The sequence below is a fragment of the Salvelinus fontinalis genome, chromosome 42, assembly GCF_029448725.1.
Source record: "Salvelinus fontinalis isolate EN_2023a chromosome 42, ASM2944872v1, whole genome shotgun sequence".
Classification (NCBI taxonomy): Eukaryota; Metazoa; Chordata; class Actinopteri; order Salmoniformes; family Salmonidae; genus Salvelinus; species Salvelinus fontinalis.
The window spans coordinates 20099812-20126123 of NC_074706.1; the positions used below are offsets into that span (position 1 = coordinate 20099812).

A 26312-nucleotide genomic window follows, 5' to 3' on the forward strand; every position below is an offset into this window, starting at 1 on the left:
TACATCAGGAGACGTGGACCATTTGTCCACCTTGCTATGGATTTCAGAAACATGGTAGAGCGAAAATAAATATACGAAAATAAGATACTGCCTGGTGATAATTGACAGGTTCACCAGGTGGGTGGAAGCATTTCCCACCACCAACTGCGATGCGCGAACAGTTGCTAGTCAGGGAAATTATACTCAGGTTCGGAGTGCCTGAGGTTTTGTCTTCAGACAATGGGACCCATCTCATAGGAGATGTGGTTGCCCAAATGGCCAAAATGATGGGTGTTGACCAGAAGTTTGTGTCCATCTATCACCCGCGGAGTAATGGGAGTTACTGAGAGGACTAATCAGACCCTGAAAGGCTCCCTTGCCAAAATATGCAATTCCACAGGAATGACATGTGTAGAGGGATTGCACCTTGTCCTCATGAAAATGCGCAGCAGTCTTAACAAAGGTATTGGGTGTACACCTTACCAGATGTTAATAAGATGACCCATGAACACACCAGGTGTTCGAGACCTATGACTGACCGACAGACATAACTGAGGCACAGTGTGATCACATTGAATACATGAAAGATCTAACTTCTATTGTCAGTCTAGAAAAGCAGCAGAACCAGTCCCAGGTGAGGATCCAGATGCTCTGACCATCTGCGTAGGAGACTGGGTGAAACTATGAGTTCATAAAAGAAAATGGAACCAGCTAAGATGGATGGGACCTTTCCAGGTGACCATGGCAACACCAACTGAAATCCGGGTGGCGGAGAGGTCTGGCTGGCATCTCTCCCACTGCAAGCATCTCCCAGAGTGGAAGCCATGGATGAGCGACTAGAGGGAGGGAGAGCAGGGCCCCGAGAACATCTGAAGACGGAAGAAGGTTCGAGCCAAAGAACAGAAGCAGAGGGCCCAGACCAAAAGGCCGGAAAGAAAGATGAAGAAGAAGGCTCTAGCCAACGAGCAGAAGAAGGAGACATCATTTAACATTCGCACTCAGGTTCTATAACTAGGAAACAGAAACTACACCGGGTCTGGTGGTTTGTTTTCCCCATCATCCTTTCCATGGGTCTCCTTGTTGGTGCAGCCACAGGACCCCCTGGGGGATCTGAGGAAAACAACAAATGGATACAAATGATGAGAAAAATTGGAAATCAGACTAAGAGGCCAGGCACTCAGATTTTAGTATTTAGAAAGCCTACATCAACCACTGAGCTGCTCGGGAGTCAGGTTGAACCTATGAGACGGACGGAGTTTGAATGTGGGTTTTTATACTTTATGCAGAGAGATAATGAGAAAAAACCTACTAGGCGAAGGGAGAGCACAGGACGGTTCTTTGGGAGTAGAACTGAGAGGTTAGCCGGGGATCATGGGACACATGTATGTTGGGGTGGTCACAAGAAGGGAGCAAACTTACTTCATGTGGTAGAAGGAAGCAGGCAGATCCCTCTATGGCCTAGAACTCACCTCAGGAGAGGTGAGTCAGTCTTCACGGTAAGAATTACCCACTCTATACGGTGTAATTATCCCAGCAGGCACCCGTGGATAGAATTGTTAGGAAATGGAAGCTTGAGCATCATTCCCAAACTGACCTCCCAAAGCCCGAAGTCAACCCCTGCCCTGTGTCTTTGTAATGATGGGAAGGAAGATATGGGAGATACTAGAGCTTGTCGTGTATATATGGGTCAACTGAGAGAAGAGTATAGTGATAGGAGAAATTATGCTAAAGGGGATTTTAGTGTGTTAGACTTACAGCGACAGGTGACAGGTGTAAACCTTTCCAGGATAGAGGAAGGCATGGGAGCACCTTTTGGATGGATGTGGGTATGCAGTGACAAGGGGTACCTCACTTTACCTCCTGGATGGGGGGGGGGGGGGGGTGTTATTTGGGGAGAACAGAAATGTACATGTTAAGAATTCCGGTCACCAATCTTTTCAATGAGACAGGTAAAACTAACTCTGGGGAAGTGAAGCGTGCCAAACGACTTATCCTAGACAATCAGGAAGCCTATGGTCATGTCTTACACCTGGGTGAGATTTGTGGTATGTCAGTCATACCCTCCTGGGGTGTGGCTGTCCTGGGAAAGTGGGTAAACAATTGAACCTACTCTTTACAGGCCCATATGAAATTAACGATCCGAGGATTTAGCCAACTCTCATTAGATGTTCAAAATCTGAAAGCAGTCGTCAGCCGCCATGAGTTGGCTTTAGATTATCTTTTGGCGAAGGAAGGGGGACACTGTAACGTACTAGGTATTGTTGATCCTGACAATTGTGTTATGCTCCTCCCTGACTCCTCTGAGAATATGACTGCAATAATTGATAAGATTGAGAGTTTTACTAAAATCATCAATCTGAAAAATTTGTTTTTGAGAAAATTGGTGACTGGTTTAATGCTACATTTGGAACAGTGATGGGAAAAGTTATGTTGACTTTGTTTTGATTGTTTACTCCTAGACTTGTATGGGGTTTGGTGATTTTGGCCACTGTTTATATTTGTAAGAAAATGACTAACTGCTCTTGAACATGCGGGATTGATGGTGTTGGTGGAAGCTGATACAAATTGTGCTGACGGTGAGACTGGTGCATTTCTGGTTTCTTTTAATCCCATTGTCTATCCAACTCGTGTGGTTCTTCCCAGGACTCAGGAGGAATGGGAGTATAGACAGACTCACCCCACCCCACCAGCATTCCAGGAACCTCAGGAGTTGTTTCTCCCTTTAGCAGGCCATCCCTGGGATCAAGTGGATCCGGGGGATTTACCTAATCTGTTTGATTTCAGATGAGAATATTATGATTGAAGCTGTGAGACTAATTAGTCTCAAAGGGGGAAATGATGGGGTTCACCTTGGGGTCATGATAGGGGCTGCACCAAATGATTGATGTATTATAATAATTGATTATGCTTATGTTGTATTAATAGAATGGGAGGGCTATAAGACCCCTCCCCCACTACATTTATAGGGTCCTGGACTACAGATTAGCAATATATATGCATTATAAGGTTTAATATTGTTCCACAGTTCTTTTCTAGTCTCTGCCTCTTATAAAGAAACAGTCTGAGAGATGTGTGAGTTATTGCAGTCAAAACAAGGTGTCTGTGAGAAAGCGCCTCAAGGCTAAAAGAGATTCATAGACACAGAACCCTGCAGGGGAGTGAAAGAGAAGAGACTAGTCAGACATATCACTATAAAGCAACTTGGGGAGTGGAAAAGTACTGCTGAGCCTTTTGAAAACACTGGAACTATTGTCTCTCCTGCAGGTTTGTATAACTGTATATGCATGGGCTTGGTCTCATGAGTAGAAGGTGTTGACATAGGCAGTTACATCACTAGGGGTTGACTGCAAGCATATTAAAGCAACTTGGGCCCTTTCCTATTTTGCAGAACTTACTCGGAAACATGCGTGCTATTGTCAACTTCTGTCTGCAATTGTATTAATAAAGGCTTTTGATTGATTTACTTAAAGATATTGTCTGATTGCCGATTTCACCAATAAGCAAAGGATTGACAAGGAACAAGGAACCTACCCCATCAGGGGCAAATCCAATACAACACATTACTGAGACCCCTCCATATTTTCAAGCATAGTGGTGGCTGCATCACTGTATGCTTTTAATTGTTAAGGACTGGGGAGTTTTTCAGAATAAAAAAAGAAATGGAATGGCGCAAAGCACAAGTAAAATCCTAGAGGTAAACCTGGTTCGGTCTGCTTTCCACCAGACACTGGGAGATTCATTCACCTTTCAGCAGGACAATAACCCAAATCACAAGGCCAAATCTACACTGGAGTTGCTTACCAAGACGACATTGAATGTTACTAAGTGGCCGAGTTGCAGTTTTGACTTAAATATTCTTGAAAATCTGAGGCAAGACCTGAAAATGGTTGTCTAGCAATGATCAACAACCAATTTGACAGAGCTTGAAGATTTTATTTTTAATAATAGTGGGCAAATGTTTCACAATCCAGGTTCTTTCATCACATTCCCAGTGGGTCAGAAGTTTACATACACTCAATTAGTATTTGGTAGCATTGCCTTTAAATTGTTTAACTTGGGTCAAACGTTTTGGGTAGCCTTCCAAAAGCTTCCCACTAAGTTGGGTCAATTTTGGCCCATTCATTCTGACAGAGTTGGTGTAACTAAGTCAGATTTGTAGGCCTCTGCTCGCACACGCTTTTTCTATAGGATTGAGGTCAGGGCTTTGTGATGGCCACTCCAGTACCTTGACTTTGTTGTATTTAAGCCATTTTGCCACAACTTTGGAAGTATGCTTGGGGTCATTGTCCATTTGGAAGACCCATTTGCGACCAACCTTTAACTTCCTGACTATCCACATAATTTTCCAAGCTCATGATGCCATCTATTTTGTGAAGTGCACCAGTGTCTCCTGCAGCAAAGATCCCCCACAACATGATTCTGCCACCCTCGTGCTTCATGGTTGGGATGGTGTTCTCCAGCTTGCAAGCCTCCCCCTTTTTCCTCCAAACATAATGATGATCATTATGGCCAAACAGTTCTCTTTTTGTTTCATCAGACCAGAGGACATTTCTCCAAAAAGTACGATCTTTGTCCCCATGTGCAGTTGCAAACCGTAGTCTGGCTTTTTCATGGCGGTTTTGGAGCAGTGGCTTCTTCCTTGCTGAGCGGCCTTTCTCATTATGTCGATATAGGACTTGTTTTACTGTGGATTTAGATACTTTTGTACCGGGTTCCTCCAGCATCTTCACAAGGTCCTTTTCTGTTGTTCTGGGATTGATTTGCATTTTTCGCACCAAAGTACTTTCATCTCTAGGAGACAGAACGCGTCTCCTTCCTGAGCGGTATGCTGCTGCTTGGTCCCATGGTGTTTATACTTGCGTACTATTGTTTGTACAGATGAACGTGGTACCTTCCGGCGTTTGGAAATTGCTCCCAAGGATGAACCAGACTTGTGGAGGTCTACAATTTTTTTCTGAGGTCTTGACTGATTTCTTTTGATTTTCCCATGATGTCAAGCAAAGAGGCACTGAGTTTGAAGGTAGGCCTTGAAATACATCCACAGGTACACCTTAAATTGACTCAAATGATGTCAGAAGCTTCTAAAGGCATGACATAATTTTCTGGAATTTTCCAAGCTGTTTAAAGGCGCAGTCAACTTAGCATATGTTAACTTCTGACCCACTGGAATTGTGATACACTGAAATAATCTGTCTGTAAACAATTGTTTGAAAAATTACTTGTGTAATGCACAAAGGAGATGTCCTAACCGACTTGCCAAAACTATAGTTTGTTAACAAGAAATTTGTGGAGTGGTTGAAAACCGAGTTTCAATGACTCCAACCTAAGAGTATGTAAACTTCCGACTTCAACTGTATAAACCTTTATATGCTCTTCTGTACAATTTGTGTTTAGTGTCTGCAGTCCATGACTGCTGATATCAGGTGTTGCTGGCAGGAGAGACTGGACCTCTGAAGTGGCTGATCACAAATCCTGGCCCTGGACAGGAACCCTGGATCAGGATTCGTCGCTCTTCCTTCATGAGTGGGAACCAGGACTGAACCATGGGTGGAAGGAGACTCCACCACCACATAGAACACAACCAATGGACAGGAGGACTGAACCACCTCAGTCCTGGTGGTCATCAAGGAGACAGAGGCTCCAGTCAGGGATCCAGTCTGCAGCCCAGACTCTTCTCTTCACAGTCTCAGTGCAGAGCAGGGCCTGTGGCTGATAGAGATATATCCTCCTGTTCCTATGATACAAACACCACAGTAACCATGAAGAACAGAGCAGGTCACCCTGGGTTTCAGCCTTAACAGAGAGTGGTGGAAGACACCACCGGTGGTAGTCTTTCTGGAAGTCTGTCTTATCCTTCATGGTCTTTTCCAATGCCCCATGACTGCGTTCATAGAAAGCCTGGGCCTCGTCCTCGGTCTAGCCTTCCTCAGTTACATACAACATGGTTACCCCACTAATACAGACAGAGTCAGAATGAGGAAATTGTTTTATTTAATCCATTTTCGAATAAGGCTGTAACATAATTAAATGTGGAAAAAGTCAAGGGGTCTGAATACTTTCCGAAGGCACTGTACTTAAGACATTGGCTCGAATCTAGGTTGTGCCTTTATATTTCGAGAAAATTAACAACTAAGGAAGAAGGTTTCACTTCCTTCATTGACTTCTCTAACCCCAAACCCCGGGCCTGGTCTCACTTGGTCTTCTTCGCAAGCATTCCTGGAAGTCTTGCGATGTTGCGCCTCTGGGTTTAGAAACTCTGTGATTACGCATAATGCTACCTAGAGTTTGAGAGCTAGACCAGAGCTAGCTAACAAACTAGCTGGCTAACAAGATTATGTGTGCAGAGCGGCACCAGAATTTAAATTAAAACAAGTCTTAGCTTTTGTAGTTAATAAATCCAATATGAAACGTGATAACTATAGTATCCTTAATGCGCATTGAAAAAGTTAATATATTGTTCTCTAATTATAAATCTCTCGCACTAATTTCTGAACCAACTGTAACATCAATAGCTACAGTAGACTATGCATGCTTTGGTGGGAGGGTTAGGGGCAGGTAGTCTACAAACACACACACACAGGGGGAAAGATTTTCAGCTGGCAGGCAGGCAGACACTGGAATACGTTTCTGAGTGACAGTGAGTGCTTTGCTGCGTTTTTTGTGGGATTGGGAAAAAATGACCGGAACAGGTTCCCATGCATTTAAAATAATGGTTCTGCTTGGAACAGTATATATCACTTACTTTCTATGTTCCAGTTCTGTTCCTCTAAAAACAAATGTGTACAGTTCTGTTAGCTGAACCAGTTCCAACCCCTGGTCATCCCTAGCGCCTCTGATCTGGCGGACTCACGAATGCTTTGATTATAAATTACGTCTGAGTGTTGGAGTGTGTCCCATACATTTTAAAACAAGAAAATTGTGCCGTCTGGAATGTGAAATTATTTTAAGTGACTTTTACTTGAGTAATTTTCTATTCGGTTATCTTTACTTTTACTCAAGTATGACAATTGGGTACTTTCCCCTACACTGGCAGTACCATATTTCAAAGACCAGTGCGCATATCTTTTTAATTTAACCACACCCTTTGAGCTATGATGCCAACCGATAACATCCTTTCTCTTCAGTGTAAACGGGGCTCGCAGTTTGCTGTGATGCAGAACCGGTAGAAAGCGCGAGACTGAAGTGACCCCGTCTACTTTTTTTCAGTGTTTAGATGATAAATTCATGTTAGAACATATAAGTTATCAGTTGAGAGATTTTGTTTTCTGAACCACCTACAGTGTTTTAGTTGTCAAACTTTTGGTCATGTTGCAGCAGTGTTTAGGAAGAATATTCTGAGATGTGATAAGTGTGCAGGAGGGCATGGGACAAATAAGTGTGTTTAAGTGGAAAAAGCTGTGTCAATTGCTGGGGATCAGAAGTGTCTGGTGCGAGAGAGACAGTTTGAGGTTGCCAGGGTTCTAGCAGTGCAGAAAGTGTCATGCTAAGGCAGTGAGGAAAGTAGATGATGATGGGCAAAGGGCGAGGGAGTCTGAAAGGATCCATGTGAGTAGTAGGCCAGTACAGAGTGAACCAAACAGTTTGTGCTTTGGTAAGGTTGGCTACTTGGCATTCATTGCTCTGGTCATTAATTGCACTGCACAGAGGGAACATAATTTCCAGAAGATTTATTTGGTAGTAGTAGTAGATAACTTTTACAGCCTGGTGTAGGACCTGTTAGGGCCAAAGTGGTGGGTTTGTTGGGGATAGTGGCGTGTATGTAGGGTAAGATGGTGGTGCAATTAAATTCCCCCCAATCTACTTTGACATTTTCTGTGAACAAAATGTGAAATTCACACTACGACCTGTAAAAGACAGCAATACGCAACTAAGCGTCTAGTCTGCCGGAAAACCACACGAAGAAGAGTGTAAACGGAAGTGAACACCAAGAACATTTTCCACGTTAGCGTTTTTGTTGTTATTTAGATGTTTATTAACACCCTGGAATACAAAACAGGAATAATTTAACTGTATAGCATCACATACTTACGACATGTAGTCTTTAATTCGCTTTGGAGATATAACTTGGTTGATAGGTGTTATCTAGGTACCGCTAGCTGCTAACAATGGCTAACTATATGGTTTTTCAAACTCAAATAGCCTCCATCATGGAGGTGCTAGCGAATGCAGCCATGGCAGAGATCTGTAAACTCGTGGACGACGACTATGCAGTGTTTCGTTTGGAAATAACTCAAAGCCAGAAAGAAAACAGGGGATTGCGGAGGAGACTACAGCTACTAGAACTGAAGGTGGCACGGGAGCGCGCCCTCGCCATTCGACCCAGTAGTGTCAAGATCCTCGACAAATACAGAGGAATGTCAAGAGGTACATTTTGTAGAAGGCATGGGTTGTCGCCCCGTTCCCAGATGCACATGTGTTCATAGGTGTTACCCAGAATTGGGTCTTGGTCCGTTTTTGGATAGTATGCAATAATTCCCCTGATTATTTAGCAAAGAAACAATATATTCTACCCTGATTATTAATTTACAGCATTTCCTATGATGTAATCAATGAAAACAATGTAATAGATGGAACATACTATCTATGTATTAAAACACCTGATGTTTTATTGTCACATACACCAGATAGGTGCAGTGAAATGTGTTGTTTTACAGGGTCAGCCATAGTAGTGCCTTGCTCAAGGGCATATCAACTGATTTTTTTTAAACCCTGTTGGCTTGGGTATTCGAACCAGCAACCATCTGGTTACTGGCCCAACGCTCTAACCGCTAGGCTACCTACCACCCTGTATATCAAGATAAATTACCTTACGTCCTTGCCATTTCTAGACAGTGTCAATAATGTACAATATACCGTTGAACATTCACAGTAGCTAACCTAACCATCTTTTTTCCCCCAATCGTTCTTAGGTGAAGGACATCTCACTGGAGGCCACAGGAGCTTTGTGAAGCCAGCGGGACACAATACATGGAGAGATGACCAACCAATCACTGTTGATGGGGGGAGTGGAACCTCAACCCAGCACATTATCGTGGTAGAGGTTAGTGTAATAGTGTTGAATAAAAATGTTGTTATTTGTAAATCAAAATTGGCCTGTTTATTTCAGAAAGGCTCCCCTCAGCTATTCATAGCTTACATGTACATCCTAATTAATCTGCCATAGAGGCGTTGTCTTCCCGACGACATTGTTATCCAACTCAACTCATGTATCGGTAATAACCTCCTCTCTTCTTATGTCAGTCTGCAGATGCAGAGGCTGCAGGTCCTGGGGTCAAGCAGGAGAGATCTGAAGGAGAGGAGGACCCACAGCATAGCAGAGACATCCAGACTGGTGGGGCTAGAGAGGCCCCTGTGGCCACGGAGGACCGTACCACCGCCTCAGCGCAGCCCAGGACCCAACGAATCAGCACGGAGGTCAGTGGAACGCCGAACGCCGTCCTCAAGTCAGACACGAAGACTTTAACGGGCCTGGGGCAACTGGGCTGTCCCCCTGCTCCCTGCACAGAGTATTTACTTTACGGTAGCTCGAGGACGGTTCTGTCCCATCAGGACTCAGGTGACGCGTTACAGACTCACAATGATCCGTCCTGTTCATATGCTACAGAGACACAGATGATATCTGGTGACTTGCCTGTGGGCTTAGATACACAGACTAATCCAATGAGAGGGGACTGGAACCAGTACAGCAGTAGTGTATACTCTGAAGGGTTCCTAGATAAGAAAGGGGAGGGTCTGGTCGTAGATGAGGTGACTGTGAAAGTGGAGAGCGATGCTCCTTTGACATGGAATGCAGACGAGACTCACTTAGGAAAAGGACACTCGCAGGGCAACACAAGTGACTTCTTAGACTACAGGGAAAGCTTAGAGACAAATCTAAATGTCGCAACCAACTCCACTTTACACCGAGTGACCATGTTGATGGCACCTTCCAATTCACAAGGCAGCATCCTTTTCGATCAGGTATCGAACTCAAATGATCAAAAGGCTAAGGAGCGGGAAGGGGCAGCAACAACGGGTGGTAAAGAGAAGCGGTTCCTCTGCATGTTCTGTAACAAAGGCTTCAGCTGTTCCCAGAAGGTGGAAATCCATCAGAGGGTCCACACAGGGGTGAAACCCTTCAGCTGTACCCAGTGTCACATGTGCTTCGCCCAGGCTGGTGACCTGAAGCGGCACCAGAGGGTGCACACAGGGGAGAAACCCTACAGCTGTACCCAATGTCCCATGCGCTTCGCCCAGGCAGGTGACCTGAAAAGGCACCTGAAGGTCCATATGTGAGAAGACCATTTGCCTGTACGCACTGCAGGAAGAGGTTCTCGGAAAGGAGCTACCTCAGGATACACCAGCAGAAAAAACACTCCACTCCATATCTTCTGACGTTTAGATCAAACCCTGCATTAAAGGCAAAGATTAATTTTGATTGTTGTTAACAGAAAAGATCCGCAGATGCATTTGGAATAAAGAAAGTAACCAATTTCAGTGTTGAATATTCCTGAATAGAATATTGCATCCATACATTGTGTGACATATAAGCCTAAAAAGTCTGTTACATATTGTTTTTGTACTGTGTAGGCTATATGACGTCCGCAAATGCATGTTTCATTACTTCATCCTCAATACATTTTTTCCCAAGACACTTTTAATAAAAAAATGAGGTTCGTGCAGATTTTTACGTGTGGTGTATTTGACACTTATTTATGTTTAATAAACACAAAATTTGACTTTTCATTCTTAGACTTTCATTAAGGAAGCGCTTTATAATCAATATAGACTTAAATATAATAAATATACGTACACATATCCACACACTAACAAACACCTACTGTACATGTCAAAATAGTTTAGTCAGGTTTGTTTGATGATGACATAGCTGACTTATATTCACCCACATTATCATATTTATGTCCACCATGATGGGTTTAATAACAATGAAGTCATTCTGTGACTACAGTATAGGACTCAAACGTAGTGGGAATGAGTAAACACTCCAAGTGTGTTATTATACGTTTGAGTGTGTGTACGTATCTGAGGGAGTGTATGTCTGTGTAATCTGTATCACCTGTCTCTTCCAGGAGGAGGGTCTGGGGAACCCTGAGGGGACCATGGTCATGGAGGACAACCAGACTACACCTCCTCCAGAACCCACAGAGGAACCAGCTGAGCAGCACAGGACCACACACAGTCTCACTGAGGTGACCCCACTGTGAACTACTGTCTGAATGGTATTAGGTCAGGGCCGTTATCCACAGTGTCTCAGAGTAGGAGTGCTGATTTAGGATCGGTTTTGCCTTTTAGATCATAATTAATAAGAATATGTAGACAGGTGGGGACCTGATCCTTAGGCTTTGTGGATACGGGCCCAGGTCTTGATATATTTTGTCAAAAGTGTGGGACAATGTCTTTGAGTTATCTAACCAGTAGCAAATTAACTTACATGTTGCATAGTACTCATAGCAATCCCTCATTGCCCAATCAGAAGATGCTCCATAGCAGGGTGCTCATATCAAATTTCTTGATCCAACATCCTCTCACTCTGTATCTCTTACAGTCAGTAGACATGGAGGATGGGAAGCCTGATCTGCTGCTAGTCAAAGAGGAGACAATAGAAGACAAACCAGAGAGCATTGATCTGCTGAGTGGACTAAAGATGGGGGAGCAAGATAAGAGAGAAATACATATAGCCTACATACAGTAACACACACACACACACCTTTTTTTTTTCGCACTATTGGTTAGAGCCTGTAAGTAAGCATTTCACTGTAAGGTCTACACCTGTTGTATTCGGCGCACGTGACAAATAAACTTTGATTTGATTTGAGATCTTCAATGGGAAAACTGCTGCGCCTGACAATGTTTTTGTCTGAATTTTCTTCATTCATTAAGTGAAATCAATACAACTTATGTTTACATACACATAGTGTATGAACTTGACCAGGTAAATGACCAAAAAAAAAAAAATTGTAGAGTTTTCTCTGCCATGTTTTTAGTCTATTTTCTAAACTCTTCTTGTAGGTGGTTGGCTGGAGGCTAACAGAGATTGGGCAGCCATCTTGGATTCCCAGACCGGTGCAGCCAAGGACGCAGGGGACAACATCACTGAGGAGGCCAGGACCAGAGGTGATATAGTGGAGGTCAGTGGATGGAACAGCGTCCTCAACTCTGGGCTGCTGGGGAACAACACTGTTAACCAGAAAGAGACAGTTGATCACAAAAAAACAACCAAACTTAGTCTCCATGACAACAGACTGGCTGAGACCAGGACAAGGCGTAGATTCGATCCAGGACAGGGAGGTGTCCGTATGCGGCGGGAGAGAACAGGCGCTGCTCCTATAGTTGTGATGCAGAGAGACTGATGGCGCTTCAGGTTAACCCCCTAACACAGTGGTCACTAACCTTTTCTGAATAACGATCACTTTGAGTCAAAATGCAAGCTGATACAACATGAACCTATTAAAAACGGTACTGTAGCAATGAGATTTGTGCAGTAGGCTATAGGCCCAATACATTATCACCACATATTGGCTTTGCTTGACTTTCCCTGTCAATACATTGTTTGGAGAATTTGTAAAAAATTATATTTCAACATTTGAGGTAGGCTATATGATCACACCGGTAATAGATCAGTTGTTGTCTGACTTGTGAGGCACAGCTGAGTGAGCATACATTTAAATAGTTTATTTTTCTTTTACTGGGCTGATGGTGCCTGCATCTGATGGTCAGTATCAGCTGAGGGAGAGAGCAACAGATGGGCTCTGCCTCCCAGTGTCCCGCCACTCTCTCTTTCCTCTGCTGTCACTGACCAAAAACGTCTGGAGTCGCACCCCATTATGGCTGCCTCATCCACATGTTGTTACTCCTATGAACAGAGAAAGTGAAATATTTTTCGATATAAAAAAATACAAAAAACGCAAGCTTATCAATACACTTTCCTACTCATTCATTACAACTACAGCGCTGGTTGTAGTGGAAGTAGGAAGAATGTGCATTTTATGGCTTATAAAAGTATTGAATAGAAAGTGTTGACAGTGCTGAGTAAGAACTTAAACATGAACTCACTCATAAAAACAGCAGCTCTTTGCTGTATTCGTTGACAGTCTCTCTCTAGTCATGGTTTTAAACGTTTTGAAATCTCACAGTATCAACTTGGCTGTAGCTTTCTTTTAAGCTTGCTACGTTACTGCAGCCACGGTAATCTGAGCCGTCCGATTGGCCAGAGGTAGGCCTATAGTGCTCTTGATTTGCTCTCCGGGCCTGCCGGGAAGGCAGAGTTGACCCATTTTAACTGTCTGAAGGTACAGTGGGAGCACAGCTGAATCAGTTGCACCTACCAGCAACAGCGCGAGACGAATACAAATAAATAGGTACGCAAGGCTTTATCATTGGGTTTTTTACAGAAATGTTTGGCGATCGACCAGTTGGTGACCACTGCCCTAACAGGTGCTGCCTTCAGCCTGCCTTCTATAGGATCTATCAACTGGAACATGGACCCTGCAACAACACAGACACTCCCTGGCCTTCATCCTCCTCACACTCTCCTAATGTTAAACCAGACCTCAGACAATGCCAGTGCCTCAACACCAAATGGCTACACAAGACCATTGACAAATGACAGTAGTAGTAACGCTATCAGTAGATCCGGTGGCAAAGATAAGCACTTCCTGTGTTCGTTGTGTGGGAAATCCTTTAGTTTCCCCAAACAGGTGGAGCTCCACCAGAGGATGTACATGGGGGAAAATCTGTTTGGTTTGTTTTGTGCAATAAAAGTACTGTACTTCAAAGTTGAGTGTAGGACCATTTTGTTGAAATTAAATACATATTCAACTCTGTGCTGACTGACTTGGTTATTTTTGTATCATTGTGTAACAGTATAACTTTAGACCGTCCCCTCGCCCCGACACGGGCGCGAACCAGGGACCCTCTGCACACATCGACAACAGTCACCCACGAAGCATCGTTACCCATCGCTCCACAAAAGCCGCGGCCCTTGCAGAGCAAGGGGAACCACTACTTCTAGGTTTTAGAGCGAGTGACGGAACTGATTGAAACGCTATTAGCGCGTACCTGCTAACTAGCTAGCCATTTCACATCCGTTACACTTGCAGGGACTGCGTTTCCCTTATCTCAGTCGAACCAAAACATTATACTTAATTCTTGAATCAACACAAATGGACATTTTTTATAATAAACTCCAATGGCTTCATATTGTTAGGTTCATGAATCACAGTGTTAGAGATGGCCTTGACTGGTTAACATTTTATAATGTCATGTTTCAGTGTGTACAGCAGAGTTTCTTATATACACTTTTATATGCTCTTCTGTGCAATTTGTGTTTACAGTCTAGAGTCCATGAGGACCTGCTGATATCAGGTATTGCTGGCGGGAGAGACTGGACCTCTGAAGCGGCTGGTCACAAACCCTGGCCCTGGATCAGAACCCTGGATCAGGAACCATCGCGCTTCCTTCCCGATTTGGAACTAGGACCGAACCATGAGGGACAGAGACTCCACCACCACCACACAGAACACAACCAGTGGACAGGTGGACTGAACAACCTCAGTCCTGGTGGTCATCAGCAAGATGGAGCGTCCAGTCAGGGATCCAGTCTGCAGTCCAGATCCTTCTCTCCACAGTCTCAGTGCAGGGATGAAGCAGGACTTAGGGCTGATAGAGATAGACCCTCCTGTTCCTATGATACAAACATCACAGTATCCATGATGAACAGAGCAGGTCCCCCTGGGCTTCAGCCTTCACAGAGAGTGGTGGGAGACTCCCCTGGTGGTTGTCTATCAGCAGGTCTGTCTTCTCCTTCAGGGTCTCGTCTAATGCCTAGTGACTGGGTTCATAGAAGACCTGGGTCTAGCCTTCCTCAGTTACCTCAGGTTTACCACACCAATACAGACATGGTCAGGATGGGTGTTCACCACAAGAGGTACCTAGCCCATAACACAGAACACAATCCCAACAACACCCATACAATGGCTAGAGGTCAAGGAAGGAGCTCAAAGACTAACCACCTGAGGGTGGTGGCTCCTGCTTCTACCTCTGGTGTCATTGGCTCACAACGTGGGAGGCCAAGCGTTAGGTCGGACGCAGACAAGCCGCATGCATGTCCCACATGTGGGAAGCGTTTCACTGAGGCGAACTATGTGAAGAGGCACCAGACTGTTCACACCAAGGAGAGGCCCTTCAAGTGTAAATTGTGTTACAAGAGCTTTGCCTTCTTGAGTAACCTTATCAGACATAAGAGTGTCCACAATGTGAAGAAATTGTAGCATTGTGGCTTGAGATGTACAAAAGGGGATATCTGAGAACCATTTTTTAGCTAATATAATTATCATGTGAAGTGTCTTGGGGCAAGAGGTTAATTAATCACCCCTCCTTAACCCTTTGTTAACTGTGTAAATGCCTGTTTTTAGAGACAATAGCCTAAACCTAGGCTAGAACATGGACAGTTGAATATTTACCGTACTGAGGTGACGTAGACGGAATAAAGTAATTATATTGTATTATTTTCTACTGTATTCTTACTAACACAAAGATTTGTCATTTCCTGACATCCGATTGGTTACTGGCATTTAAAGGTCCACGTGCGGCGCAGTGCTTTCTTTTTTTGAAAATATCTCCCGCGAAGAATCAATGTAAAGAGAGACAAAATTAGAAAATCTCGAAGAATATATCTACAGTATGTGAATAAAAATATTCGATCTCAGTTAGCCAATGCGAGAAAAGCAGTGAATGAAAGAAAAACTGTGCTTGGTCCGCCGATCGAGGCTGTGGCAGTACAGGTAGAGGAGGAAAAGGAGGTAGCCCGCAGCAGCGCGTTGAGACGCAAATTAGTTGAGATGAAGATGACAACTAGCAGCGATCAACCAGACAGCAGCCAGGCAACAGTGGTTTTTATTCAGTTTATTTTGTATCCTAAGTGTCTAAACACTGGACTGAAAATCACCATAGACTTCACCAACCAGTGATTCTGTTATGATGGAATGTGCAGACGGTGAAGGCGCTCGTGATGCATTTAGGAGGAGTGTTTACACTTCCTCCAGGCTGCAGGAGTGCTCCACGGGAGATGTGGCATTTGATATACATGTGAGCATGGTTCTTCTAGCCCACGAACGTGGACTTGGTTATGCAGCTCTAAAGAAAATAAGCAAAGTCCTCGGGATTCCTTCCTTGCTTCTCAGCTCAAATCAGAGACATGACAGGTAAATAAAAAGGGAGAGTAGGCCATTATGGTCAGGTGACTTGCTGTGTATACATCATATTTATTTCCTGGCTTCAGCAAATGTATTTAAAGTTAAGAAAGCAGAGTGATAGGAAAACATAACTATCCAATGAGACTGTCACATAGACCTACAGTGTCATAGGGCTGTAGCCTAATGTGATTAGTGAGAAATTAGCTTAGCATAAAGTAAATACATGCTGAAATGCTAATATTTACATAGGGTAACATGCTGATATTTAGTCCTGCTGTTATGTCTGTAATGTCGACAGATATAATAAGTACTTCCCCCCCCCTACTTTAGTTGCAGAGATTCACAGAAGGCTACTAGTCAATGGAGAGTGCTGCAAAGATAATTAGAAGAGCATACGCAGATATAGACCCAGACATAGCATAGTTTCTGAAGGAGGATGCCATCATAGACATTAATGTATCCTTCGATGGCACTTGGCACAAGAGATGATTCACTTCCAACTACGGGATAGGTGTGTGCATTGGAGCTGGTACCAGCGAGCCATTAGAAAATGGTAAAGATCGACTCTGTCAAAAAAAAATTGTGAGGCCATACATTTTTAATAGAGAGGTTGCACAGAAAATGGTACCTGTATATCATGTTAAATGGATGTTAAATGATAACGTCCTCAAAAGAATGTAGCACGAAGGAACCCAGAATGCAAATGAATGTCTGAACTCTGTAATATGGTCGCGATGCCCCAAAACTGTCTTCGGGGGCAAAAGCCGCATTGACGGAACAGCCAGAAAGGCAGTACCCACGTTCAATGAGGGAGCCACTGCTATAACAAATGTGATGAACAAATTGTGGCTTGACAGCACTTTGGTGACACGGGAGCAATCAGAGAGGAGTTGTGAGAGCTGATGCTGCTTCAATGTAGTGTGCCAAGCGTAGGCGCAGGTCCCATGACACAGTCAAAAAAGTAAAGCGTCACCAGCAATAACTCAAAGAGGGCCTTACATATGGGGCAGGCATAGCTGATTAATGTTCTGCACATTTCAACAGCCATACAGAATCCTTGTATGTGACAAATTGAGCAAAGCGATATGAGAATTTGCCCAAAACGGCATATTTGCCCAACAGACCAGTATTCAATGCAAATGCTCTATTGCTTGAAACAAATGTATTACACGTGCTAATGTATTTGTAAAATGTATATTTGATGTTTACTTTTCAGTTTAGAAGTGATATATGAATAAGAGTTTCATTAATGTGACATAAATGGTCATATTTATGGAAAGTACATTTTAATTGCATTAGCCTCTTTATCGGCCATTTTCTCAAAATGACATATTCCCGGTGCGCCAATTCATTTTTCTCAGTCTTCAAAGGACGTACATTCATTTCCATTATTCCACACACAAGTTCTTAGGTCTTATAGTCAGACTTTTACAGAGCCTTTTTTATATATATCTTGTGTCGTTCTGATTTGAAGTGTCATTTTATGTGTAAATATATGCAAAATATGCATCCGTCATACTGAATAGTGTATTTTAAATAATTCCATGAAATGGCAATATTTTGATGAACTGATCTGTAAAAGACTGAGCATTGAGTGTCTTAAAGCAAGCCGTTTCACATAAGTAATACAGGCTGGGCTGATTTTACATTTCAGCAGTTCCCAATATTTCCCATATTCTGCATTCTAAATTCCAGTAAACAGAAATGTGATTCTTAATCACATTTTTTAAATCATCATGCAATAACAATGAGTTATTCAATTTTCAATAACCACCAGACTATTTCTTATTATCATTACTGCACATTCTTAGTCAGTCATATGACTTTATGATCCACCAGGACAGCAGGCACAATTTTCTTTACCTCTACAGTGTTGGGCTCAAGACTAGAGGTTATCACTCAAGTCCATTTTTGATTGTAGTGAACGATCTCTATTACTCCATGTGTACTGGTTCTCTCCGGGGTTTTTAACTCTCCATATGTCAATTAAGTCCAGGCTTTGGCAGAAATTCACAAATCTGTTCACACCAATGTCAGACCTATGGGCTAATTAATCAGTCTCATTATAATAAACCACATTACGGTCCCCACCAACTATAATTTGAATGGATGGATATTTCCTCAGGAGACTTTTAAGAATTTCCTCAATTTCCTCTAGAAGTAAGTCATTTGGAGGACTAAAACAGTATCCATATACATTACACAACACAAATAATCTGTCCATGTGGTTGATGACCGCAATTAGCCAATGTCCATTGGTGTACATTTGAGTTTTTTTTTTAAATCCCTTTGAAATTATGTGCTAAAATTTCAACCCCAGCTGAATGATTTGTCCAGTGGGCCAAGAAAATGTCACTGCCCCACTGATTTTCCCCCAAATTATAGTCCTCTTTGCATGAATGTCTTTCTTGAACGAATAAAAGATCTGCGTTGCAGAACAAAACAAAAAGCTTTCACCTTCAACAGGTTTCGTATAACCCTGGCATTGATTGACATAAACTTCTAGTCCATATACAAAATAGAAAGGAAAATCCTATACAATCTCATCTCTACCCTCTCTGTAAAAAGGTGCTTCAGTCAAAAGTTTGGAAACAACTAATCATTCCAGGGTTTTTCTTTATTTTTACTATTTTCTACATTGTAGATTAATAGTGAAGACGTAAAAACTATGAAATAACACATATGGAATAATGTAGTAACTAAAAAAGTGTTATTTCATATTTGAGATTCTTCAAAGTAGTCACCCTTTGCTTTGATGACAGCCTTGCACACTCTTGGCATCCATATTATGACAGCGATTCCCTCAATGTGAGCAAGACAACAGCTGATCGTGGACAACAGGAAGCGTAGGGCCGAGCACACCCCCATTCACATCGACGAGGCTGTATTGGAGCGGGTCGAGAGCTTCAAGTTCCTCGGTGTCCACCTAGGATCTGTCATGGTCCACACACCAACACAGTCGTGAAGAAGGCATGACAACACGTCTTTCTACTCAGGAGGCTTAAAAGATTTGTCATTCGTCCTCAGAGCCTCAAAAGGTTCTACAGCTACATCAGCTACACGCTTGGTATGGCAACTGCTTGGCATCCGACCGCAAGGCACTACAGAGGGTAGTGCGTACGGCCCAGTACATCACTGGGACCGAGCTCCCTGCCATCCAGGACCTCTATACCAGGCGTTGTCAGAGGAAGGCCCTAAAAATTGTCAGACTCCAACCACCCAAGTCTTAGACTGTTCTCTCTGCTACCGCACGGCAAGCGGTAACGATGCACCAAGTCTGGAACCAACAGGACCCTGAACAGCTTCTACCCCCAAGCCATAAGACTGCTTAATAGTTAGTCCAGGTAGCTATTTGTTTAACCATTGAACTATCTGCATTGACCCTTTTTACACTAACTTTTTTTTGACTCATCACATACCCTGATGCTACTGTTTATTATCTATCCTGTTGCCTAGTCACTTTATTCCTAGTTATATGTACATACAGTGGGGAGAACAAGTATTTGAAACACTGCCGATTTTGCAGGTTTTCCTACTTACAAAGCATGTAGAGGTCTGTAATTTGTATCATAGGTACACTTCAAATCAAGAAAATCACATTTGTATGATTTTTAAGTAATTAATTTGCATTTTATTGCATGACATAAGTATTTGATACATCAGAAAAGCAGAACTTAATATTTGGTACAGAAACCTTTGTTTGCAATTACAGAGATCATACGTTTCCTGTAGTTCTTGACCAGGTTTGCACACACTGCAGCAGGGATTTTGTCCCACTCCTCCATACAGACTTTCTCCAGATCCTTCAGGTTTCGGGGCTGTCACTGGGCAATATGGACTTTCAGCTCCCTCCAAAGATTTTCTATTGGGTTCAGGTCTGGAGACTGGCTAGGCCACTCCAGTACCTTGAGATGCTTCTTACGGAGCCACTCCTTAGTTGCCCTGGCTGTGTGTTTCGGGTCGTTGTCATGCTGGAAGACCCAGCCATGACCCTGTCCCCTTTGCAGAAAAGCATCCCCAAAGAATGATGTTTCCACCTCCATGGTTCACGGTTGGGATGGTGTTCTTGGGGTTGTACTCATCCTTCTTCTTCCTCCAAACACGGCGAGTGGAGTTTAGACCAAAAAGCTCTATTTTTGTCTCATCAGACCACATGACCGTCTTCCATTCCTCCTCTGGATCATCCAGATGGTCATTGGCAAACTCCAGACGGGCCTGGACATGCGCTGGCTTGAGCAGGGGGACTTGCGTGCGCTGCAGGATTTTAATCCATGACGGCGTAGTGTGTTACTAATGGTTTTCTTTGAGACTGTGGTCCCAGCTCTCTTCAGGTCATTGACCAGGTCCTGCCGTGTAGTTCTGGGCTGATCCCTCACCTTCCTCATGATCATTGATGCCCCACGAGGTGAGATCTTGCATGGAGCCCCAGACCGAGGGTGATTGACCGTCATCTTGAACTTCTTCCATTTTCTAATAATTGCGCCAACAGTTGTTGCCTTCTCACCAAGCTACTTACCTATTGTCCTGTAGCCCATCCCAGCCTTGTGCAGGTCTACAATTTTATCCCTGATGTCCTTACACAGCTCTCTGGTCTTGTTCATTGTGGAGAGGTTGGAGTCTGTTTGATTGAGTGTGTGGACAGGTGTCTTTTATACAGGTAACGAGTTCAAACAGGTGCAGTTAATACAGGTAATGAGTGGAGAACAGGAGGGCTTCTTAAAGAAAAACTAACAGGTCTGTGAGAGCCGGAATTCTTACTGGTTGGTAGGTGATCAAATACTTATGTCATGCAATAAAATGCTAATTAATTACTTAAAAATCATGGTGTACCTATGATAAAAATGACAGACCTCTACATGCTTTGTAAGTAGGAAAACCTGCAAAATCGGCAGTGTATCAAATACTTGTTCTCCCCACTGTATATATTGCGCATAAAATAATTTCCTGTACATTGTGTCGCAGTAATCGGGGGGGGGGGGGAGAAATCATTCCAAGCAAACAGTTTGAAGCACACGTATTCAATCTTCCAGAATCAAAATTATACCTAATCGTTGATATAATTTTCGCGCCTTATGAAAAATTACTTTGATATCACAGGTAGAGAGAGGCTGCAGTAGCATAACGGTGATGCTGTTGAGCAAATGTTAAATTGTTTAAGCAAGATGTGTTTACGGTCATGACAGAAAAACACAGAACATACAGACACACACAGCTTCACAGCAAGATCTAATGAGCTTGATGTTTTTTTTCTATTTCATTAAAGAGAGATTATAAATAGTGTTTAACAACATTTTCTTTGTCTATCCCCACATTTTTAAAAGTAGTTAAATTACAGTGAACTTTGATGACCCCTATGTAAAAAATAAACCTGTAAAAATAGCTGGTAGATTTGTATATATTTTTTTGTGTACCACTAGTAGATCAATAATCCATTATTATTAACATGGCAAAGCATAACATGCCCATACTGTGCCAGCTCCAAGATTGGAAAAATACTTGTTTACTGTATAAAAGGGAACCTAATTCAATTTTAACAAAAATATTTGATGTTAAACATTTTGTCACATGTGCTACATCAGTAATGCATTGTCATTAGCAATGCAAAGCATAACATACCCATATTATGACAGCTACAAGATAGGAAAAACACTAGTTTATTGTATATTATAAACTGGGTTGTTCGAGCCTTAAAACCTGTCTGGCTCTGGCGTTCTGCCAGCGGAACTCCTCCCACATTCCACTGAAAAGGCAGAGCGCGAAATTCAAAAGATATTTTTTTGAAATATTTAACTTTCACACATTAACAAGTCCAATACAGCAAATGAAAGATACACATCTTGTGAATCCAGTCAACATGTCAGATTTTTTAAATGTTTTACAGCGAAAACACCACATATATTTATGTTAGCTCACCACCAAATACAAAAAAGGACAGACATTTTTCACAGCACAGGTAGCATGCACAAAGCCAACCTAACTAACCAAGAACCAACCAAACTAACCAACAAACAACTTCATCAGATGACAGTCTTATAACATGTTTTGTTCGAAAAATGTGCATATTTCAGGTATAAATCATAGTTTACATTGCAGCTACAATCAGAAATTGCACCGAAAGCAGACAGAATAATTACAGACACCAACGTCAAATACCTAAATACTCATCATAAAACATTTCTGAAAAATCGATGGTGTACAGCAAATTAAAGACAAACATCTTGTGAATCCAGCAAATATTTCCGATTTTTTAAGTGTTTTACAGCGAAAACACAATATAGCATTATATTAGCTTACTACAATAGCCTACCACACTACCGCATTCATTAATCAAGGCACATTAGCGATAGCAATAAGCACGTTAGCGATAGCGAATAAACCAGCAAGATATATAATTTTTGACTAACCTTGATAAGCTTCATCAGATGACAGTCCTATAACATCAGGTTATACATACACTTATGTTTTGTTCGAAAATGTGCATATTTAGAGCTTAAATCAGTGGTTATACATTGTGCTAACGTTGTGCTAACGTAGCATCTTTTTCCCACAACGTCCGGATATTTTTCTGACACTTTTTCTGACACACATATTCTGACCAAATAGCTATTCATAAACATAACAAAAAAATACATGTTGTATAGGAAATTATAGATACACTAGTTCTTAATGCGATCGCCGTGTTAGAATTCTAAAAATAACTTCATTACAACATCCAGCTTAGGTATAGCGAGAGAGTACCCAAAAGCTGGGCGCAAACGACTAGTTCACATGTACGACAGATATATGAAATAACATCATAGAATGGGTCCTACTTTTGCTGATCTTCCATCAGAATGTTGTACAAGGGGTCCTTTGTCGGGAACAATCGTTGTTTGGTTTTAGAACGGCCTTTTTCCCTCTCGATTTAGCAAGCACACTTGCCAAGTGGCACGAATCTCTCCATCGTCAACAAACGGAAGAGAACGGAACACGGCAAAACTCCCGAAAAAATTTCAATAATCTGATTAAACTATATTGAAAAAACATACTTTACGATGATATTGTCACATGTATCAAATAAAATCAAAGCCGGAGATATTAGTCGTCCATAACGTCAGCTTATCAGAAGGCAAATCCAGGTCCCTCCTCGCGCTCTCCAGAAAACAGGAAACTGGTGACACGTCATGCCAAGAGCTATGATTCGAGTCCAGATCAAGTTACACACTCAATTTCTTCTCTCACTGCTTGTCGACATCTAGTGGAAGACGTATGAAGTGCATCTAAACTAATAATTATCAAGGACTTTAATAGGCAGCCCCTAGAACAGTGCATCGATTTCAGATTTTCCACTTCCTATCAGGAAGTTTGCTGCAAAAGGAGTTCTGTTTTACTCACAGATATAATTCAAACGGTTTTAGAAACTAGAGAGTGTTTTCTATCCAATAGTAATAATAATATGCATATTGTACGAGCAAGAATTGAGTACGAGGCCGTTTAAATTGGGCACGATATTCCCCCAAAGTGAAAACAGCGCCCTCTGTCCTCAACAGGTTATTAAATGCTGATTGGCTGACAGCCGTGGTATTTCAGACCGTACGTATATCACAGGTATGACAAAACATTTATTTTTACTGCTCTAATTACGATGGTAACCAGTTTACAATAGTAAGAAGGCACCTCGGGGGTTTGTGGTATATGGCCAATATACCAAGGCTAAGGGCTGTATCTAGGCAGTCCATGTTGCGTCGTACATAAGAACAGCCCTTAGCCGTGGTATATTGGCCATATACCACACCCCCTCGTGCCTTATAGCTTAATTAATTCAATTTCAACACAATTTAAACGTTTTGTCACATGACACCAGTAGATCAATAATAGAGTGATTAACAGGACACACCATTGCTTCCTTGTGATCTTGGGGAAGAAGATGAGGAGGAGGATGTACACCATTGAAGCCAACGAACAGAAGAGGAGCAGAAGAGACTCCAACCTGACTGCTGGAAGACAGAACCAACTCAATGAGGAAAGGACACACACCAATTCTATGTAGCCTCTTGCATGGTGTTCGTTTCCATTCTTGCCTCTTGGAACTGTCCCTAAGATGAACCTCTCCTGTCTCTCCATTTCCCTCTCCCTTACAGGTTTCCTAGGGGAACTATGAGGTGCAGACACAGGAGAGGCATCAGGCAGATGACAGGAGAAAAGAGAGGGAAGGGATGGAGGGGAGGACACAGAGAGGTGAAAACACATGCCCAAACCAGCCCCCTGTACACCTGATCTGAGGATACACACGTTAGTTATTTTATTTGTATAGTGTAGTAGAGCTCTTAAGCTATCTAAAATGGTATCATGTCGGGGGTTAAGACAATGGGATGATTCTGTAAGACAAACAATGAATGGAGATCAGGGATTTATTGTGGGAATTTAGGTATTCAAAGTATTATTACATTTCACTTGTTTTTCTTACAATGTACTCATATATGCATTTTATTATTGTATCGGGTATTTTTCAAATATATTTTGTGTTAAAATAAAGAAAATGTTATGTGCCTTTTTTTGCATAAATAAGCAGTGTTCTTGAATATATTAATACATTAACATTAAAGGGAGGAACAAGGCTACAACCACCAAACACTTGCGCCGTCTACCCTACCTGTACTCACCTACACTGTCTAGCCTGCCTCAATAATTACTGTTGTTGTCATGTTCTCTTGCATAATACAACAAGCGAGGCAAAAATCAAAATGCTTGGCTCTAGATTACACCTATCTAAACATACATTGCGAGATCAGACGTAATATCACTATAACCCGAGTGTTCATTTTTAGAAGTTGCTTTCATTTCAGCGCATCTCATTTGTAAAAATGTCAACTGTATTAAATAATTAGTTTCTTAAAAAAATAAAATAATGAACAGCCATTAAAATAAAGTTTTCTATTTCTCCTCTTACAGTGCCTTCAGAATGTATTCACCCCCCTTTACTTTTTCAGCATTTTGTTGTGTTACAGTCTGAATTTAAAATGGATTAAATTGCAATTTTTGGGTCACTGGCCTACACACAATACCTCATATTATCAAAGTGTAATCATGTTTTTTGAAAGTTTGACAAATTAATTCAAAATGAAAAGCTATAATGTCATGAGTCATTAATTATTCAACCTCTTTGTTATAGAAAGCCTAAATAAGTTCAGGAGTAAAGTAAAAATTTGCTAAACAAAATAATAAGTTGCATGGACTCTCTGTGTGCAATAATAGTGTTGAACATAATTTTTGAATGACTACCTCATTTCTGTACCCCACACATACAATTATCGGTAAGGTCCCTCAGTCGAGCAGTGAATTTCAAACACAAATTCAACCACAAAGACCAGAGAGGTTTTCCAATGCCTCACAAAGAAGGGCACCTATTGGTAGATGAGAAGATTAAAAAAACAGACATTAAGCATCCCTTTGAGCATGGTGTTGTTACACTTTGGATGGTGTATCAATACACACAGTATGCACACATCACTGAGTACCACTCTTCATATTGTCAGGCATGGTGGTGGCTGCATCATGTTATGGGTATGCTTGTCATTGGCAAGGACTAGGAAGTTTTTTGGGGGGGGGATAAAGCACAAGCAAAATCCTAGAAGAAAACCTGGTTCAGTCTGCTTTCCAACAGACATTGGGAAGAGACCAATTCACCTTTCAGGAGGATAATAACCTAAAACACAATGTCACATATAGACTGGAGTTGCTTACCAAGATGACATTGAATGTTCCTGAGTGGCCTAGTTAGAGTTTGACTTAAATCTGATTGAATATCTATGGCAAGACTTGAAAATGACTGTCTAGCAATGATTAACAACCAACTTGACAGGACTTGAAGAGTTTTTAAAAGAATGATATGCAAATATTGTACAATCCAGGTGTACAAAGCTTAGAGACTTACCCAGAAATACTCACAGTTGAAATCGCTACCAAAGGTGATTCTAACATGTATTGACTCAGGGGTGTGAATACTTATGTAAATGTCATAATTCTGTATTTCATTTTCAATACATTTGCAAAAAATACAAAAAACATGTTTTCACTTTGTCATTATGGGGTATTGTCTGTAGATGGGTGAGAGTAAAAAAAATACACGATTTAACCCATTTTGAATTCAGGCTGTAGCAC

The 26312-nt window shown here is 42.0% G+C and overlaps 1 protein-coding gene across 4 annotated transcripts; it reads left to right on the forward strand.

Moving 5' to 3' along the window:
- Positions 1–7843: 7843 nt before the first annotated feature.
- On the forward strand, positions 7844–15482 carry LOC129841473 (zinc finger protein 589-like). 4 transcript variants are annotated; one of them, XR_008757325.1, is made up of 6 exons: positions 7848–8343; positions 8889–9019; positions 9220–9393; positions 11049–11168; positions 11525–12107; positions 14313–15482. XR_008757325.1 is itself a non-coding variant. In XM_055909760.1 (5 exons), the coding sequence occupies exons 1-5, from the start codon at positions 8085–8087 to the stop codon at positions 11669–11671; spliced, it is 831 nt and encodes a 276-aa protein (XP_055765735.1). In that variant the 5' UTR covers positions 7848–8084; the 3' UTR covers positions 11672–13802. The 4 variants fall into 4 exon arrangements, 2 of the variants coding, with proteins under 2 accessions (XP_055765734.1, XP_055765735.1); XR_008757326.1 differs by lacking the exon at positions 14313–15482 and adding an exon at positions 13371–13802; XM_055909760.1 differs by lacking the exon at positions 14313–15482 and having other exon boundaries at positions 11525–13802.
- Positions 15483–26312: the final 10830 nt, after the last annotated feature.